The 21,442-nt window shown below is 39.6% G+C and overlaps 1 protein-coding gene across 1 annotated transcript in view; it reads left to right on the top strand.

The window, feature by feature from the left end:
* tnmd (tenomodulin) overlaps positions 1 to 21,442 on the top strand; it is a 43,849-nt gene that overhangs the window by 12,604 nt on the left and 9,803 nt on the right. The window contains exons 3-4 of the mRNA XM_079167477.1: positions 11,694 to 11,834; positions 16,873 to 16,980. Of these exons, the coding sequence (XP_079023603.1) occupies positions 11,694 to 11,834; positions 16,873 to 16,980 (249 nt within the window). The remainder of the gene's footprint in view (positions 1 to 11,693; positions 11,835 to 16,872; positions 16,981 to 21,442) is intronic.

Here is a 21,442-nt window from a genome sequence, read left to right as displayed (position 1 = left end):
ATCCACTGGAGGTCATTCACCTTGTGACTGGCTGCCTCATACTTCAGAGGCTTGCAGTTACTGCTTGCAGTCCTTTGTCTGTTGAAGTCTGTGAGATAACAATAAGCAACAGGATTCATTCAGCTCTCCTGATAAGCAGCAGATTGTTCTTCAGCTCGGCACAGGGGTTACTAGCCAGGTAAAGGCACAAAGGGAAGATACAACATGGAACAATATGATGAGAGGGAGAAAGAAAATTGCACAACACAGTCAAAGCCCACGCCTTTGTGTAGTTTAACTTCTATTCATTTTCTTTACTACTTTCTACTGGTTGTTGATACTGTGGAAACTCTTTCTCATGTTGGCTGGTGGTACTTGAGGGATGTTGCATCATTTGTTGAGCCCTAAAAAGGTGTTTTCACACCATCTTTAAAGGCCTTGTGAAGTCCCTCTGTTCTCTCTTACAGTTGGCAGGTGAAGATAAAGAAAATATATACTCCTGGCCATTTTGGAGGCCATTTTTTCAACATGTTATTGAGGTGAAGTAAAAAGCCACTATTTCCTCTTTCTTGTTTATCTAGGGTTTGGCTAAATCTTGTTAAGTACAAGGTAGACAGATCTTTGACGGTGCACAAAATGTTGGAAGCAGATCAAACATTGGTTAAATGTATGTTAGCAGCTTTTCATTTTCACCCCAGGTTGATGTCACATTTGCTTGAGCACATAAGTTTGTGCCTTGTAAAGTTATAGCTGCAAAAAACAAAAAAAGATAAAAAAGAAAGGAAAATATTTAATTTTAAGCAAAAAGTCTGGGGAAAAATCCTATTCCCCGAGCTGCTGTATAAAGAAAATACAACCCTTTGTTGTTTTCACTTTGATTTTTGTTGAGATCATAGAAACAAACGCATCGAACAACAATATGTCCCAGTCCGTGAGTTTGTTTCACAATAGTGTGTTGACCAAAAGTACTGAATAGCTCCCAAAGTTCCCCCTGCAGTCCTCCCTCCTGAATGCAGCTCTATTATAGGCACAGTAGCACGTATCAAGGTGATTTATTGCCAGAGAGAGCTCAAGTTGTTTAAAATGACTGGTGTGATTAGTCATATATGCTTCAGAGCTGAAAAAGGGGTGCACAGTGCTCCTGTAAATTAACAGCAGCTGCAAACTGTAGTCGACCAAAGCAAGGTGGTCAAACGTGGTAAGCGGCAGAGCTGCCGAGGGACAGGGAGAGAAAGTGGGTCATTACATCCCTTTCAGCTACGAGTAGGCTGACAGAAGAGAAAGGTAGGCTACGTTAGAGATTCAGAGGCTCAGTGATGAATCGATTACCGCGATGGAAAATAAAACAGGAGAGGTATGATAGTCTGAGAGTTCTGCCAAAATTCCACTTGAGTTACTGCACAAATATGCTCCATATATTCCCACAGCCTCAGATATCTCCACGCTCCATTATTCAGACAGAATGGTGGTCTTGGAAGAACTTTTTAGTTTGAGTAACTGTTTTTTTCCTTTTTGTTGTTTTTTTAAAAAGGTATTTCTTTCCTCCACTTTTTTTACCTGTAAACAAGATGCAGAAAACACTTTTACACTCAACCTCTAGCTTACCATTGAACCAACAGAGAAGAGCCCAGCAATGATTTTTGGGGTTTCTGGTATTTATCTGAGGCTCTTTAAAGGGACAGTTGGAGAAATATACTTATTTGCTTTATATCTGATCAAATGAGAAGCCTGATACCACTACTCTTCTGTCTGTGCGTTAGGTATGGAGCTAGAGCTAGGAGGCGATTAACTTACCTTAGCACAAATATTTGAAGCCGGGGGAAACAGCTAGCTTGGCTCAGTGAAAAGTAAAATAAATGTATCTACCAGCACATGTTAAGCAAATTAACACATTATATCTTATTTGTTTAATCCTTACACAAACAGGAATGAAAAGACAAAATTGTTTTGATTTTAGAGGGACTTACATGATAAACAACTTATATCCATCCTTCTAGTTAGCTTAAATAGGCTACAACTCTGATTTTAGATCTCTAATTATATATATGAATTAAACCAACGTGTTAAATGGTGAGCTTAAGAGGTGGTGGTAGTCATATTTTTAACTTTGAGAGAAGCAGGCTAGCGGTTTTCCACTGCTTCCAGGCTACGCTAAGCTAAGCTAATCGTCTTCTAGCTTAATATTTAACATACAGTATAGAGTATAGATCTACAATACATCGATATCATCTAACTGTTTGCAAGAAAGCAAATAGGCGTATTTCCCAAAATGTTGCGTTGTATCTTTTAAATCTTGGGAGAACTGACTATCTACATTCTGCTGTATTTCTGTAAATAACTCAAATAGAAGAGTTCGTATGTCTCAGTGATTCTTTACCAGACCGACGGCCATTTGCGCTACCCGACACCTATCTGATACCAATCTGATTCAGGGCAGAAGACTCAAACCCATTACCTTGTGAGGCTCAAGCATTTTCACCTCCACTATGTCTATATAAACAGCTTTTTTTGGAGGGATGGTTGTTGATAGACTTACAGTAATATGGTTTCCAGTCTGCTACACATTAAGGGGAAAATCCACTCTCGGATACTCTTACACTGTTAAGTATCATCAGTTTGTGATGTTTAATGCACTTCAGGAGTGGGTTTTTGTGATGAAATGTCATAATTCCCTTTTTGGCAAATGCACTTTCTTTTAGAGTGTGGCTGCATTACGTTGTGGTCTATTGAGATTTCTTTCAGCGTGGATTTAGTCTTCCACAGTGGATTGGTGTGTTTATTGAACGTCAGTGCAAAATAGTGGGCTTAAAAGAAGCTTTTGCTCTTTGCTCCTGTAAGACTGACTCCAAAATCTGACCTTCATCACTGATGTTTTAGGTGTTTAAACTCCACTGTAGCTCTGCTAGAAATATCTGAGTTGCATCGTACAGTCTGTGTTTAGCAAGTTGTCTGCTGAAATTAGAAAAATAAACCATCAAGCAACAAAATTGGCTCAGAAAGAAGGTACATGCGAGATACATGGCCAGCAGCTGTTTGTTTAACAGTGTTAATGTGCTTTAGGAAGATGGCTCCATTAAGATTTTGCAACTTGACACGTTCTAGCTTATTCTTTGAAAGGCTAATGACCTTAGCATTTTCCTTAACTGGCCTTTGGCGTTGGCAGCTGTAAAACATTTTAACATCAAATTGATGCTTAAAGTAATTGCTTGGGTGAATTCCCAAAAGCACTTTAACCCCCACGCCAACCTAGTTTTAGCTTTCAATTTAATGCTACATAGGCCACACCACATACTCTTATTGTGATTTTTGTATGGCTTCCAAAAACATTAAGATACCACAAAAATGCAAGAGCTCAAGTATGCAACATCATAAAATTCAGCAAGATCAAAATAAGTTCCATTTTTGTTTATACCAGTGTAGTGGATAGTGAATATTCAAGGTTCATTGGCTGCTTGATTTAAAACATCCATTGATGTTTGTTGATGCTGTTGATGATAAAACGTCCTGCAGATAAAAAGAGGGCTCAGTTTCTTAATTGCTTGCATGCAGCTATTTACCTCCACATATAACAAAACCACAGAAACGGCTGGTGCTAATTACAATGCAGAAATGTTTCAGTGCCCAACAAATATTTATATTTAGAGCCGGAGTTTGACTTTGCTTGCTCTCATTACACACTGACTGGGCCCATGCATGCAGCTTCCAGACAAAAGACTACATGCTTTGGCTTCATATTTGAAAGATTCCCCTGATTTTGCTTCAAAGAAAGCCTGACATGGTGGTTATATATTTTAAATGACTAAAAATGAAAATGGACAGAGAATTACATAAAATAAACACTTGTTCTTATCTTGAAAACTCCCGGCACAGGTTTTTGTCATGACATTCAAGCGTTGGACCACACGGTTACCAGCACTTGGACATTCTGTTGCTTATAGCTAGTAACTGTCAACTAGTTACTGTTAATTTACTGTTGGGCTATTCGTTATGTATTTTCCACCCTGTCTTCTAGAAATGTAAGCAAGTGATACATTTCAGTGATGCATACATTTCATAGAGAGTTGGCCGGGATCGAGGTAGAAGTTATTGTCACTCTCTCCATTCAGGCTACAATACTCAGTATACAGTGGAGCAACATTGTGTTCCTTTAGTGCTACAATATAGACGCTGGTGGATAGTGGGCATATGAAGTTCAGAGTTTGCTCATGGTTTGCATCCTGAGTCCTGCATTAAGTTAAGTTAGACAACACATGCACTTTGGTTAAGGTGTTATCAGTATAAACTTTAGTCTTTCACCAATACTACAACAAGACCACAATCCTTCCTCGACTAGCACAAGATATTGTATTTTAAGAGTGGCTAATGGAGGGAAAACAAATGGAATACATTGTCAGTAAACATTTTTCAGATACGTTCAGTATCTTCCTTTCAGTTATGTTGTTATCATAGTTCGTAAATTACTTTTTTCAACTGAAGATTATGATGTAAACGTTTTTTTCATGACAATAAATTTCTGCTTCTGACAACAAGATAGAGCCAATTTTCATTTCAGCTCTTTTCTTGGATGGTGGCCTTGCTAATCTTTGAATAGTGCGGAATAGGTTTACTGGTGGGAGGAAATACAAAGAAGTGGCTTTGAGGTAAATTTATGTAATATTTTGATTGTACAAAATATGCCCCTTTGTTTATTTTTGTAATGTGTTAAAGTGTAGAGTAGGATTGAGGAAGGAGTTTCAGGGGTGAATTTCAGTTCAGATGGAAATGTATTAGATAATAGTTGTGGAGGGAAGCTGGAAATGTGGAACACACTTTGAAAGTTTAAAAAAGGTCTTGAAATAAAAAAGCATTTGTGTAGTGTAAAAACTACAGGAGCAATAAACTGCAGCTTGTCTGTCTGTAGAAAATCCTTACAATATTGTGTAGCTTTCTACTGCTCTGTTTTGTTAGGAGTAAACTGCCTTTATTGTTTATTTCCTTTACCTACAATTGGTTTTGTAATCATTTACAGGTTAAAATCAATTTTAATATACACAAATGCAAATGTACTCATTGACAATACGAGTGTCATCATAAAATGGCTGATGTACAGCCGTATACTGTATTGCTACAGTTTGCAACATGTTGCATTGTGTTGTATTCTGCTCGCTGTCACTTTGTCTTCAGTGAGATTGATGCTGTGCACTGCCAGTGGGCTCATTTTACCCTGTACCAACTAAGTTGATGACGCATTAAGGACTGACCAGTATTTCCGAAATTGAATTCTCTGAGCTGGCGCCTGTCCAGAACCAGCTGCCTGTATTCAGGAAGCATCACCAAACTGCAGTCTGCATGTGTCTGGCAGCCAGAAAACATTCCTACTTCATTTATTCCAATTGTCCAGGCCTTGAGAGTTGACAGGCTTGGTAATCAGTGTCCACAAGCATAATCCCCATGATCTGAGACGCCACACAATCAGATCTCGCTCTCTCTCCTTGCATTTCTCTCTTCCTCTCTTTCTCTCATATTTTCTATAGAAAAATCTGTTAAAATCACCTTGCAAGAAACACATCCACAAATATGCATACCACGCAGTATCTGACAGGGAATATCGAGAACATGTGTTCATATGTGTGAAGGCCATCTGCACCAGTGCTGGTGGGTGGTAAATCTATACCAGCTGTAATTATTCCCCTTGCGGATCCTCATTTTCAAATAATATCACCATAGGAACCTGCTCCTGCTCTCCTCTCAGCTTAATGTGATATGCTTCCCAGAATTCTCCAAGGTTTGTTTTCATTACCTGTAATTTTCTCGTGTTTCTGGTGAAACTTGATAACGTGTGTGTGCGTCTGCGCATGTGTGTCTCTTTAACTGTTTATATTCTAAAGGAGGATTAATTATTCTAGCAGTAACTGTGTTTGCTATCATTTGTAAAAAGGTTTACACCTCTGCAGTGGCAATTTCCAATGTGCCTAACAGAGATGTTCCATTTTTACTCCTATGAAACTCCAATAAAAACAACATTGCCAACCAGAGCGAAAGCAGCAAAGTACTTGGGAAACATTAGTTGCTATCATGTGACTGCCCATGTGAAGCGACTTGAGCTCTGAAAATAAGTCTGGTGCAGGCTGGTTGAAAAAGAGGAGCCAGCAGTAGACACGAGGAAAACACAGGGAGAAAGCTTCCTCTGCAGCACTGGTAAGATGGCTGATCACCTGACTCTGCTTTTCCATGCCCAGCTCATTTGAGTTTGAGCTTTGCAGTACAAACAAAGAAAAGTCAGATGATTTCTTTTAAACCTGGCAGAAAAGCCTCATTATAGAGGTGTTTTTTTTCCCTAATCGTTTGTTTTTACTGCAAAATATTGGTTAATAATAAGACTTCACGGGTGTAAATCCTGGACAATAAGCCACAGATAAAAGCTGTATAATAGACAATAAAATAAACATCTGAAGTCTGTACCAGTTTGACATTACACAAACAACAATGCAACTTCTGGCACACTACAACAGAGTATCTAGAGACATCAAACTCTGTGTGACTCAGCACCCAGACAGCATGAGTTTCTGCAGTTTCAGTATCGGTGCAACTCGGGAATCTCCTTATAAACCACTATAGGAAATGTCAGCCTCTCCCGATCAAATATGGCTAAGTGGTCCATTCTCTGCCAATTTAAAGCAGCTCTCGAGCACAGTCTATGATTCAAATGTGATCTGATGGGTTGGCCCAATAATATGAGTAGAACGGACATTCCGATTCAAATCAACATAGCAGGATGGTCAGAGAGGCGGCCATTTGTATGTGTACCGCTGCCATTGTGATTGTTGTAGCTGGTTAACGTACATATACTGACTTATGGAAAGTCGCGGAATAACTGAGGTGAGGCTTTAAATTAACGACTCAAAAAAAGTTACGAAGCACAGAGAGCCAGAGTAAATGAGTAAAATATAAATATAATGTAATGCTACATATACAGACCCTTGTCACCTGGTAGGAAAGCACATTTCCATCACTAGATGCTTGTGCAACATGGACTTCAGCCATCATTAATTATATACACCTATACCCTTATACACCTGATGTGCTTTTTCTACCAGGACTACTGTGTCAAAATGTATTAAGCCTTTACTATTAAGTAGGTTAATATTTGTAGGTGTATACATTTTGTTCGAAAATGCAATTTCAAGCTAAGATCACAGTATTTATAATGTAAATGTAAAATTAATTTATATTCATGTAAACCAAGTCTGCCAAATTACATTCAAATAGATGCATAGACAGTGTTTACCAAATAACAATTTCTTGAAAAGAAACCTCATGCAGCCATGCAAATAATGTCCTACCAGTATTGGCAACTTACCGAAAATGAATTACATTTAAAGATGGTGCTGACACACACAATCTACTTCCTTGTTTTAGAATGAGGATTTTTCTGTCTATAATATGTACATGATATATTTGAGATAAACTATCATACTGTAGATAAATATGGTGGCGCACTATACAGGTTTTGTCAAACAGAATTTGAAGCCACAAGTCTAAAGGTGTTTTAAAACCAGCAAGGACTTCAAAGAGGACTAAAACCAAAAGGACACGGTGTTCTCCAGTGGGACTGTATAAGCTGCTGCCCACTTCGATCTATCACAGGGCTGCCTATGGCTCCCAGGAGACCCGTGCACCGTGCAGCCCCCGCTCCACATTCCTACTCCCACACACACACACACACACACATACCTCCCCACCCTCCCTCAACCGCCATCACCGACCCGCCGTGAGTGACAGGCATCCAGTTCCGCATGACTGGAGCCTCTATCTCCTAACCCTCAAGGACAACTAAGACGACATATTGTCATCAAGTCATCTCTCTCATTTCCGCGGCTGCCTCCTCCATAGATGCACATATGCACACACACACACACACACACACACACATACAGAGCCAACTGCGACCCACTCACCTGTAACAACATCTACGTGACCTTTGCTCAATGTCCTCGGGTGCCACACCAGAACCCGTTCGCACAAACAACCCTGGCTGTGCCTGCCGCTTCTCATTCACTCCCTTCGCTGTGAGTTTGCATTTGAAACCATCTAGGTGGAGGTTGTTAAGAACCACTTCAGACAGAAACCTTGAACAGAGGAAATAAACAAGCATTGTCTGGGAAGGCTTCCACACAGATCGCCGCACATCGTCCTTAGCTTGAATATTTTCTTTTCTGAAATTTTCATCTCATACTGTAGAACGGTCTTGTGATGAGAGGGATATCGGCTGGTGTTCCAGAGGGATAACGGACAAGGCCGTTTCTCAAGTAAATAACTAGAATTGCTTTGCAGCAATGTTTCACGGCAGTCAACGTGCATTTCAGTACGGTGCCAGTTTGTTATGTAACCTTTGAGTGTTCAAATACATTGTTCAGTTCTGTAAAATAACAATAACGTCCAAAGACATCATCGGATTGCTGCACATGAACAGTTATAAACAACTGCTCTTATTCTTGCGAGTTGTTTTTGCACTTCGATGTGCTGTTAGAAGTTTATATTCAGGTGGGACAACAAGGAGGCTCAACTTCAGACTACAGTTTGTTGCTTATAGCCACAGTAAGAAACTTCACATGTTGAAAGGAAATGCTTTTAAACTTTGAGAATGTCAAATTCCAGAAATCATAAAATGGGATTTCAGAGAGCTGTGCAGTCTTTTTTTTTAATTACTAGATTAATTAGCTAAGACAGTTTCTTTTAAAAAAAAGGCAAACCAAGAGCAGAGATGTTATACCTAAGGAGAGTTTTTTAAAGGAAGTTGTGGTGTAAATATAAAATGAGTCCTAATCACATACAGCTTTAAATGCATGTCGCTGCACCAATCAGTATTTTCATTTTAGCAGTAAAAGAAAATGATGAAGCCACAGATAATTATCACCTGACTCTGCAGTTCCCCTCAGCTTTACAGAGCGTTTTAGCATCTTTCGGACCATTTTTTTGTTTCACAGCCTCCAAACGTTAAGTCTCTGCTCACAGAATCGTTTCCAGAAGCATCTGGAGCAATACCTTTACTCAGCATTGAGCGAATTTGACCAGCTCTTACCCGGCTGCCACTGTAATTCTCCCAGGTCATTTAATTCAGTTAGGAAACTCTGCAAAAAAAAGAATGCTATTCGACCGCAACTCTCCACAAAGTCAAAAGGAGAATGAATCTTGGACTTACAATCATCAGGTGGTCCAACTAAATGTGCATCCATATCTGCCAGATGTGTAAAGGGTGATAATGTGATAATGTTGTGTTTATAGCGTGTTGAAGCTGGTTCAGTTAGGCTCAATCATAGCTTTCAGGTGACTAACATCCAATCATATCCATTCAGGTGTTGGTCTACTGTGTCGCCATTGTTTATGATTATATTAGAAATTCAACAATATAACCATTGTTTCAATTCTTTCAGTGCCTCTGATTGAGCTGGTATGTGGACTCTGAGTTAAGATCTTCTAGTCAAACTGTACGCCTGTTGATTCAAATAAAAATCTAGCAAACTGCAGCTTTAATGTCACAGCGGCCTCCAGAGTTTCCAACGTATTAAACTTGACCAGAGTAGTTTCACAGCTGCCTTTAAGAGTCTTTGTACTGAGAGTATAACGTAAATTGGAGCCTCCCCTATGTGCTGGCCTTTTATCTGCCTTTTCACTGTCATATGGGAAGCTAATTAACTTTCACACTATTTTCCAAAGGTTGTGCAGCCAAGTGACAGTTTCTGTGAATTTCCTATTTAGAAATAGTACAAGATAAGTAAATTATGTGAAACAAGCAGTCTTTAAACCTCCCATTGCATATATACAAACATAAACGTACAACGTAAATAATGAGAGTCAGCAGAAAAACAAATTACAATGATGAACGTCATTACAGCGAGGCAAAATAGTGTGTTGTATTCAACAATCTTCCACTTATTGCAGCATAAATCACACTGCAAGTCTCCCAATGTACTAAAGCACATAGAAGTATCAAAATAAGCCGTACAGAGGCTATTCATTTCTATTTTCAGAATGCCAATTATGGTGCACAGCAGCAGCTTTGGATATTGAACCAGTTGAAGTCAAACTGTTACATTATTATCTATTTCAACCTGGTGCAGTGGGGAGATTCCCACCGTTGGATTTTCTTTAAAAGTGATAGCCTGCTGCAAATGTAATTCACTGTTTTAGTATAAATCAATAAGCCTCCAGAATCTATTCCCCCATTCCACCTTTATGTTAATATAAAAGAAATGCTCAAATAGAACTTTAATTCACCACACAGACGTCCAGACTGTTTCATCGCCCCAATTTAATCCATAACTGCTCAATTGACACTTAAATTTCAAGCCCATCTTAATTTGGCTTCTCCTGACGATTTTAAGTTCTACTTCTCTTTCGAGCCAAGGCTACTGTGACCCATGCTAATGGAGATTTATAGGCCAGTGCCATTCTAACAGTAATCTTCTATTAAGAATTATATCCCATTTGATTATTATTACTCTGTTCTTCCACCAGAATAAAAAAAAAAAGCAAAGTCATTGCTGTGTGTGATCCAGTGTATTCAAATGCACTGCGTAGAAGCAGGCAGACACAAAAACATGTTGAACACGTGAAAGAGTGAAAAGTGAAAAGTGAAAGCTAATAATGTGTCGGAGCGTTAGAGGACATTCAGATGTTTCTGATGAGGGGTATAAATCCCGATGGACTCCCATCCGAGTGTGTTCATTAATCACGCGTCTCATTGGTGAGCCTCTGATTTGCCACTGAGACAGATGAAGATGAACTCAGCAATATATTTCTCATCATAACACAACACTCACATAAATATTAATAGCATATTTTCAGCTGGTGGGCATGAATCATTTTTTCAGACAGGGAATTTTAAGAGCCATCCATGCGTGTCCAAGAACAGTACATAAGCAAGCAGTTGTGATAAACAACACTGCTTTGAGGCAACAGTGAAGAGAAGGCTTTCACTGTACCAGAGATTCAGAGGGTCTTTATTTTCCTTACTTCAGGCTCCTTCTATCAATACATTTTCTTAATTAACTGTACAGCTCGTCAACACAAATATTTTAATTGCACAAGTGACAGTTACCACTGATGTTAGTTTATGAATATAGCCATTTAGATGTCAGTTAGATGTTGTGTTTGAGACTATTCAGGATATCCAGTCAAAACTGGCTGTGATGTTTTGAGATGGATGTTTGTGTAATATGGGGGTAGGTTAAAGGAAATATCCAGCCTTTGATACTGTAAAGCTGCTCTAATTAATATTTGAGATGACTATTTCTACTGTTAAGGGGTCCCTGGTAGTGACAAACCAACAGATAATTATCACCCGAATACATGTTCTTCATAAAAATGTTATGAAGGGACAGTATATCAATATGTTTATTGGCCACGTGTTAAGACAATTGGTTTTAGGAGATTAAAATACTTTTAAATAGTGTTAAACGTGTAGTATCCTATTTAATGTTGGCATGGTAATCAGACTGATTTCATTATTTAGTCTGTCATTGTCATGTCAGCGGCTTTCTGTTTGACTGCTTTTAAAAAGAAAGTGACATATTGCTCCAGTTGTAGTCATTTTCATGTTAATCTCAAGGTTTTTGTTTCTATAAATTGACTCAAGAAATTGGCCTTCTTGTAATGTTTTTTACCATTCTTTGGGACAAAACAATTATATATTGAAAAATACACCACAGTCACAGTACTTTGTGTCATTACAGGTGTACGACCACCAGTACAAAGCTGTATTGGATGGAGTGGAGAGAGACGGCATGATGGAGATCGACCCAGGTCAGCGCATTGAGATTTTCAGAATGGGAAACGGCAGCGAGGAGGTACTTGAAGTGCACGACTTCAAGAATGTAAGTTAAAAGGTTAAACAAGGCCACGTAAGCTATTCGTCTTTTGCTGAATACTCCTCAGCGCTGTGAGAATTATGATGTTCACATTATGCCCTTTTCAAAGAGGCGGCTGACAACATTTATCCTTTGTTGAAATCATTTTTTCCTTAACAATATTTTCTCCTCTTTTGTCACTCAGTGAAAACAGGTGCGACAAAGAAGCAAGATAATGGAAATTATACTCAGTGAAGTGTACAGAGGGATCAGAAATATCAGTGACTGTACTCCTTGTGTGTGTGCGTGTATTTGAGTGTGCAAACACACACACAGAGCAAAGAAAGTATTTTTCTAAAATAATTGTTTTCTTCCTGCTAATTTTATACAGTAACTTCTTGGCACTACAGAGACAAACACCATTAAAAAGCCCATCTCTATTTGTTTCTCACACCTTCTTCAACTGCAATTTTGTTTCCAGCAGCTCTCATTAACTTACCTTTCATTCCTAAATTCTTTCTCGAGTGTGCAGGAGGCTACGCAAGCTGCACCTCGGAGAAGGGAGCGTGCTGTTTGACTGGTTAATGAATCTTCTTATTCTCACACCATTATTTACTGTGAAATGTTACAGGAAGCTACTCATCCCAAACAAAAATCTACTTTGAGTTATTACAATGGTCTCTGAATCTAAAATGGCTCTATATGATAGAAACTCAGGACAGCGCCGGAAAACGTTAACCTCTGCAATCAATCTCCATTTCTTTCTCTCTCCCTCACCAAGCACCACACACACACACACACACACGCACACACATACACTCACGTGCGCATAAACACATGTGCCTGTTGCTTGTTCCACTTCCTGTAAGTAAAGCACACCCCCCGAGGAGGTTTGTTTGATTCAGTGCTCCACTATGGAAGACTAAGAAACAAGCGGTTGAGCAGAGTAATTCAAACCTTAGTGATTTGTTTTTAAAGGGAAGGAAACCTACACAAAAACAATAGGCTGTACTAAGAGGTAGCTTGTGTGCGGATGTTAGAATAGATTTTTTTTTTTATGTATAAAAAAAAAAGGCTGTATGTTGTCACACAGACCAAAGCCACCTCTAAAACAATCTCCATCAAGCCTGAGGGCTGCGTGAGGAATGAAAAATGAGGGGATTATACCACCAGGTCTGTGGACCACAGGCAAAATCCACTCGCTATTGTTTAGACCAATACTACACTCATTTTGACAGGAGAGAATGGGAAAAACATGGAGAGAAAATCACCAATGTTTTTTTCATTGGATTATGTTCTATGTAAAGCTTATTATTATTATCATCATCATCATAATGGGTCATTGCTCTCAGCTTGTACATTAAGGGTATAGCCTATTTGTGTAGTTGCCTATTTCAGACTCAAGCACAAAATTTCCCTAGGGGACACCAAAGTTGAAGTTTCCTTCGCTACACTAAACAATGGTCGTGCTGCCATCATGCCTTTACTGAAGAACTGGACTCTATGTTTTCTGATATTTACATGGAAATTTGATCTGGCCAACTCATTTTCAACCTGTAAAGAATGTAAAAGGTTTAACAAGTCTACATGATGGCCCTCAGGAACTGAAGTCTGTGGGGGACCGCCCTGAGCCCTCGTGGACTAATCCTGAGTCACACATCTCAAACTTTGTTTTACACATATTTCAATTCATGTATGTATTAATAGTTGTTTCTGTTATGTTGCCAGGTGATTCTAATGTTATGTCCCTCATATGTGCAAATGTCCAATATCTATACCTGCTTATCCTTAGCAGGATCGCAGGCGTCTCGGGGCCTATACCGTTGCTCAAATTAGGCGAGAAGCAGGGTACATCACAGGGCTACTGCTAAAACTACAGGCAAATAGATTAACACCATCACTCACAGATACTGTACTGGCAGCTTTAGAGTCGCAATTAAACTAACCTGCATGTATTTGGACAATAGGAGGAAACCATTCTTGCTGTTCTGCACCAGTGTGCCACCCTGTATGTAAAGCAGAGGTCACTAATAAACAAAACTGGTCCGGGACCAGGACACGGTGCTATGGCCGACACTGAGCGTTGTTATTTTAACCCGCACAGCTTTTTTATCCTTTACAGCACCGGTTTAGCAGCACAGGAAACTCAGAGTAATTGCATGAGTTGTAAATCATACCATGTGATGCTACTTAGCCAATCAAATCTGTGCATTTTGATCAGGGTGGATAAAACATTTTTTTATCTCAGCACTCCAAGTGTTGCTGGCTTTCACCTGCCACCAGTCCTACTACATCAGTTGTCTGCTTCAACACACGTATAAGAGCCACCAGCACAGATATTGCCAGCGATACCAGATTCAGTTATGGTGAATCCACGCTGCAGCAGTTATCAGTCATCTCGTTTTAGTTGTTTACCTTCAGATGACGTCTTGTCTGAAGCTGGAACCAACATCCATAAATCTCCAGAGATGTTGGAAGAAACAGCTGGTGGATCTGTAAAATATAATACAAAATATAATAAAAAAATTATGGTTTAAAAGTAATTTAGTGAAGCAGACTTTTACATGGTTAAAGAATATATATATAATTTGGAAAAAAGAAAAAAATAATCTTTTGGCTGACTTAATTGGCAAAGGTTTATAAAACTGTCTAAATAATACTAGCCAAAATGTTGTCAGTCAATTGATGATATAAATGTGCTTACTTGTCAGTAACACATATTTGCACTGAAATATGAGGGGGGAATACATTTTTTTAAGCTAACCTTTCTTTCTTGGACTGTACACTGCACTGCAAATCATGCAGTCCTCATCCATCATAAGAAGAAACAAAAATCCCTCATTTTTGGAAACATTTTTGGAAAATTCATGACCGCAGGAAACTAATATATGTCTACATCGCTGTTAGATTTTGGTGCTCCGCCGCAATGTCCTGATATTGTAGAAAGGGCTATTGCCAACATGCAGTGATTGAACAGTGCTTTATGCAATTTATAAGAATATTTATGTAGCTAAACAGAACAGAAACAGGCATGCTGGTTATATGTAATCTTATATTTGCTGTATTTCTTTTATATTTTACTTTTAGTCTCTCTCAGTCAGGGGTCAACGAAAAATACGCAATAAATTATATAATATTGCTGTATCATTAAAAAGCGTATATCTACAGATGGGGATCATTTGCGCCAATAAAACAAACATATTGTGTCCATTACTCCCACCCACGATAGCTTTGGGCCAACAGAGATTCTGATTTGATAGTGACACGCAGCCATAAGTTCATTATTTTTAAGATGGAGCACTTACGGTAAGCTTAAATGTCTGGATTTATTAGGACTATGCCAGTCTTGCTACTGTTCATTTTCTGAACGTTATTAACATAAATTACTTGAAATGTAGACTATAAATGGTGTCAAGTTGAGGCCAAATGTAATTTGAATAAAATTACCCTCCAAGTTGTATTAACATGATTCAGATTTGAATGTGCTTTTGTTTACAGGTCTGAAGTATTTAGATTGAAAGGTTTTAAAATAAAAATTGTTCCAAAGAGTAGAAATGGTAGTTAGCTTATGCTTAATTGGTGTTACGATTGAGAGGGGTCCTGGGGATATTTTCTCTAATGTAAGGGGTCCTTGGCCCCAAAAAGCCCCTGATTTTTGAAGCACAACGATTAGGATTGTAAGTTAGATATTCAAAGATGAAGAAAGGTCCTTTAAATACATAATAATATGTTGATAATATCGTACATAAACTAAGCCAATACCTGCCTAACTACTTTATTCACAGGAGCTGAATGATGCATGCAGTAACATGTTCTCCACCCTCATGAATACATAAGCATCTTGCAGATTTTATCATTGTGTGTTTAAATGACATCACTTTTCCATTTCTCATCCCAATGTGTTAATGTGTCTGTCTTCATTGTCTGATTGACCAACCGCAGTAATCGCTGTATCTCATCACAACATCGCCCTCTCCTCTTCTGCTGCAGCTCGCCAATACAGAAGATGCAAATTAAACAGAGACCCATCACAATAAAGCCTGGCATGAACATTATGCCTTTGTGCTTGAGACCATTATTGCCCCATCCCTTTTCCCCGCATGGACAAAATTACGTGTGGTAGATTATGACAGGCATCACAATGCATCATGTCATGTGCGTCGGGTATCTGGCTCTCGGAGTGACAGCGCCACAGAAAATGTAAAAAAAGCCCCCACATGGTCAAGTTAACCGACTCAAAGGGAGATGTCAGAGCAATCACTGTTACCGTAATTAAATTTAGATTGAATCAAGTCCATTTCCATACAGTTCATACAATTTACAATTTTCAGTTGATACAATTGTAAAGCAGCCACGGCAGATGTAGATCCTGCCGTCTGTTTTAATACAGTGTGCTGAAAGGGCAGCTCTAGTCTGCAGAAAATAAATTGGATACAATCTGAGATACTGAGAGTCTTTCAGACTTATTCCATCTGAATATCTTAGATTAACAAAGAATGGCAGCGAGAGAGAATTAACAGATCTTCATGCCTATTGAGGCTCTATGTGTCAGTATGAATAGAGCTACAGTCCACATGGCGGAGGATCATCAGTGGAGCTGAAGAGAGTGACTCCACTTGACTGCGCAGATTAAGAGTGTGACAGGGACCTATGACTGCCTAATTCAATGGGGTCACTCTCTGTAGAAAACACTTCATTTTCAACAATGTCGCTGTGCTCTCCTGTGCGATATATACCGCTATCTGCTTTGAAGCATACACCCACGGAGGAACACCCCCCGCCTTTTCACTTCCATTCAGCCCTGAAAGCAAGAGCTGTGTTGCAAGGGCCGGGCAGTCATCAATTTTATACCATGCGTAAAGGAAAAAAAAGAGACCAAAACACACCTCTTCTCACTCATTAGGTTTTAACTTCTTTGACTTTTTTAAGAGCTTTGATTATCAGCAAAAAAACTTGAGCATTTTAAAATGATAGTCCCAGTGCTTTAGGGTTATCCACATCACAGGGAGCTAATGAATGATACATTTCTAAATTTCTGAGTATCCCTTCATTTCTTTTTTCAAAGGGAATCACTGGAATCCGGTTTGCCGAACATCAGAGGTGCTACATCAGGACCCAAACTAGGCAACTACCCACAGTGGCAGAGATGGAGGCTGAGGACGCAGAGCAACTGGTACGCCTCCTCCCCCGTCTGTCTGTAGTCCTACAGAGGCTGTCATGCATATTGTAGGGAGATAAGCAGAGTAGAGCTCTGTGAGAACCACACAAGTCCTCCGTCTGTCCATCTCATCCTATGTCCTCCGCCCATCTCACTGAAGAGTAAACAGTGGTGTGTGGTGCCTGTGAAACTGCCAGAAAGCAGCCCACAAACCCAAAGCATCTATGTGGCTCACATCAAATGGTGTTTGCTGTCAATCTTGAGCCAATATACATTTTTAATCATCTCCTCCAAAGGCTCTACCCAAATAGCCTAAAGGGGAAAGAGTGTAAGAGAGGTCTTGAGTTAGAGGTAAGCCATTAAAATGTTTTTTTTTTTTTTTTTTAAAAGACACATTCACAAGGCTACCTTTCCAAGAGGGATTTTCTGGTTTCTTCTAGTTGTATGTGAACTTCACCAAAAGGAATGGAGGAAATTCAATCAATCAAAATTCCCAATTTTTCAGTGTCAGTGCAATTCACTGAGTGGGCTGTATGTTCAAAGAGAAAATCCCTCTCTCAAATGTCTCTACTGCTTGCATGCCCTCATTTACATTTCACATTGTAGCTGGGAAGAAGTAGCTGGCAAATATCTGACGCTCCTCGCTCATGGCTTCATTTTAAAACAGAATAAGCCAATTGTCAGTCCAAGCGAAACCCAGTCTCAGTTTTATCTTTAAGAAACGCAAGCTGTTGCACCCAAAAAACCAAACGCCTTTTTGTTTTTCCTCTCATCTACATAATGTCTGATCCACGTTTACAGATACTAATTGCCCAGGCAGCACCATATGTCCATGCCTTTTCTGTCTTCTTTTGTGCCCTGTGAAGCCTAATTGGCTTAATTCACAGTTCCAACGTGAAACATCTAAGGCCAGGGTTTATACCATTAGTTACGGCAGCCATTTTGACTGCCATGAGTATAATATTGTTTATTCTACACCATGTTCAGTAAAATAAAAAGTGGCCTTGGTTTACATTAAGTTGTTCTACTCAATCGCTATGAATAGTCATACACAGCCTCTCCTTGTGAGATCACGATGAAGTACACTTAGCAAGGAGCCTTAAATGAACTGCCAGGCTAAGAAGTCATAACCAGGCAACCAAACATGCCACCCCCTCTTCACTTTGTTTATACAATACTAATGTGTTGTATTGTGTTGGGAATACATAATTGCTGCCTGGATTTTATTCACAGCCAACGTTTGTTCGAGTATCTGTGCCGCATGGTAGTAAAAGGGAGGTGGTCAAGGTGGATGGCGGGCGTACAAAGTGCAGGATTTTGATACCGGAGATCAGGATTTGTATGTAAGTCCCTGTGTGGGATTAGGGTTAGGCAACAAAAGCACTTTGGTAATAATGCTGCAGTTGTTACAAATGGATTGAAAAAGAGGGGTTTTGTAGGAAAACAACTGAAATACATTGTAACGGCTTAGAAACACAACACAATTTGAATCCAAAAGCACAACTCACAAGCAGAGAGGTTAAGATAGAAGTTCACATTTACTTGCATCAATAAGCAGGTACGGGTCAAAACTAGGCAGGCACAACAGGTAAACCTACCCAGGAAACAGTTGGGGACAGAATAATTGGTTCATGAGTCAGGCAGTGAGGGAAAAAGCTGGAAATGGGCGCGCATATATACTACAAGACTCGTGAGGGAAATGTGGACCAGGCGAGCAGGGGGGCGGGGATGGTCAGGTGATGGGAATGGCAGGAAAGGGGGTTACTAGATGTCAGAGGGAGTAGCTGAATCCAGAATGACAACAGAGTTAGGGTGCATCCCAAGTCTCTTAATTGTCATTTCCTCGTTTCCTCTCTCCTCGCATGGTTTCCTTGCGTCTCTCCATGCATCCCTGGTGTGAGGGACTAGGACTCAAGGAAAGGACGCAAGTGAGGAAAACAGGGATGCAATTAAGAGACTTGGGATGTACCCTTAGAATATGGCAGAGAAAAGCAAGCAGGCAACATAATGAATATTAGGAGCTGGCTGAATTCTTGATCTATATTGTAACTGAATGTTTAGCAGACATACTTTGAGACAAATACTTTCACCAAAAATGAAAAAAAACATTCTATGTATTTGCTGTTCCAAAGTAATATAAACTCAATTTCTACTTGGAGGAAGGTGGAGATCACAATCTCAAAAAATGTCTAGTGTTTGAAGGAATAGCCACGTCAAGTCAATTTTAATTAGAAAACCCAATATCACAAATCCCAAATTTGCCTCAAGTGGCTTTACAAGCTGTACAGCATACGACCCAATCTGTCCTTTGACCCTCACTTCAGATGAGAGAAAACTACCCCCAAAAACACTTTCACAGGGAAGAAAAAATGAAAGAAAGCTCAGGAAGAGCTGTGAGAGTGAGGTAGGATCCTTGTATCAGACAGAATTCTCGACTTAGTTTCCATCTTTAGTCTGACATTGACTCAACTCGATCGTTTGGCCCCCATGTAAAATTAGCTTCAAAGCCCGGCGCTCTTCCTGGGGGATTAGTAGCCACGGGTGTTGCTGGGGTTTTGTGGAGCGGAGTTAAAAACTATGGTGGTTGATATTGAGAAGACATGCGGTGCACACGCTTCACAGCAACTTGACAATTGTGTTCGTCTTGCCCCTGGCACTGATTTGCTAAATATAGTCCACCATCGCATTCATTGGTGATTACTTTTTAAAACCGCTGTTTCATGTCATAATGCCGGGTGAATCAGTCAACTCGGAAGAAAACAAATAAATATATTTCCCAAAATGTCAAACTAATAATTCGATTCACGTGTTTGAAATGCTATACATTATCCTTCCAAGAATTTCGTCTATAAGGAAGGTACGTTTATTTTTGTCATTACTCAGTTTATTATAATTATTTATCAGTAAAAGTAGTGAGAAGTGTACAGGTAGGCTACACATATTTTATTGCTAATTAATTGAGTGTAAGAGTAAAACATAAACTGCAGAACAACTATACGAAGTACAATTAAAGTACAAGAAAACTTTATTCAAATTACTACATACTACATACATGCAATTTGACATCTGTATTTAAACTGCTGTAAAGCGCTCATGGAGCAACGTGGGGTTTGGAGTCTTGCTCAACTTCAACCTTTGGACAGTAGGAGCCGGGGATTGAATCGTCAACTCTCAGGTTAAAGGACAACCTGTTCCATCAATTGAGCTACAGCAGCCCCTAGTACTAGAATACATGTAACTGAGTATATGTAACGAGTCACTGCCCACCACAGCGGCCCCTGATCCGTCCTCTGTAAGAATCCACCGTGTGACCCTGGAGAAGATCAGCGCAAGTTCCTCCTCAGAAGGTGAAACACATGAAGCTGACAGGGGTTAAACTCAAGCACTAATGGTTCCTAGCTTAACCCAGCTGCTGGCTTTTAGGAAATGGGGCTCAGAGCAGCCGCGGCAGGCTTTAGAGCGGAGGTGAAAGACAATGGAAGAAATTGCGGCAAAACTGCAAGCGGCCGATAAGGAAACGCAGCCCCTGCGAGAGAAAACCAGGTGACAAACATGAATTGTTTGCCAGGATTTTTTCCCTCCCTTTTCAATTTGCCTCCTCTATGAAACGTCTGAGGGAGTAATCCCTGAGCTTCACTCCAGTTCCCTCAGTCTGACATGGAAATCGCCATCCACCTCGCTCACACCCCTTAGCATTGTCAACTGATGCTGCTTGGTCCATTAAACAGCCACTTAATATGGATGACCAAAGCTCACCCAGCAACCCAAAACCTCCCACTCAGACAACAACTGCAAAGCGCAAAAGCAGCAGAGGATGTGAATACACCAAAGTCCTGCGAGCACACAGTGTGGTTTGTTTTGTCCCATATTTGTCTGCATGAAGATATGGGCTCAATTCAGAGACCAGTGGGACTGTTCTGCCACAAAAAAAGAACAAAAAGCTTCAGTTCCTTCAGTTGGTGACACATTCAGTCATAAGTCCTGGTCACACCAGAAGGAGGCACAATTAATGCACAACCAAATGAATCCACGTGTTTCTACAAAGGAGTGAGGACTCACAGGACTCATTGGTAAATAGAAAAGCTGTTGAGCCAATCGCTAACATGCTAGTCAACCAGGAACATGCTAGATTACAATAACTCTCTAGACTTCTGATTTCTATTTTCTCCAAGCTCACTTTCACGGTAGCTACCGGGGGAAATACGTCCACACAGTTTATTAAAAATATCGTATTTGTACAATCAACTCTCTAATAACGTATTTACACAGAATAAAAATAGAAATTACAGCTCGGTACAAGGAAAACAAAACTGGACAGATACATGTAAACAAGTAGTGAAAAATAGGTGTAAATATAAATATTGTATAGATATGCATATAGAGCACCAAAGCCCAACTATAGAATATTAGAAAAAACAAAGGAAATAATGCAAATAGATAAATACTGAATGAATATTTGATGATTATGTATATGTAC

This window comes from Pholis gunnellus (genome assembly GCF_910591455.1).
Source record: "Pholis gunnellus genome assembly, chromosome: 10".
NCBI lineage: Eukaryota > Metazoa > Chordata > Actinopteri > Perciformes > Pholidae > Pholis > Pholis gunnellus.
Note: the sequence above shows the minus strand (reverse complement) of the source record. Positions and strands in the feature narration are given on the sequence as shown.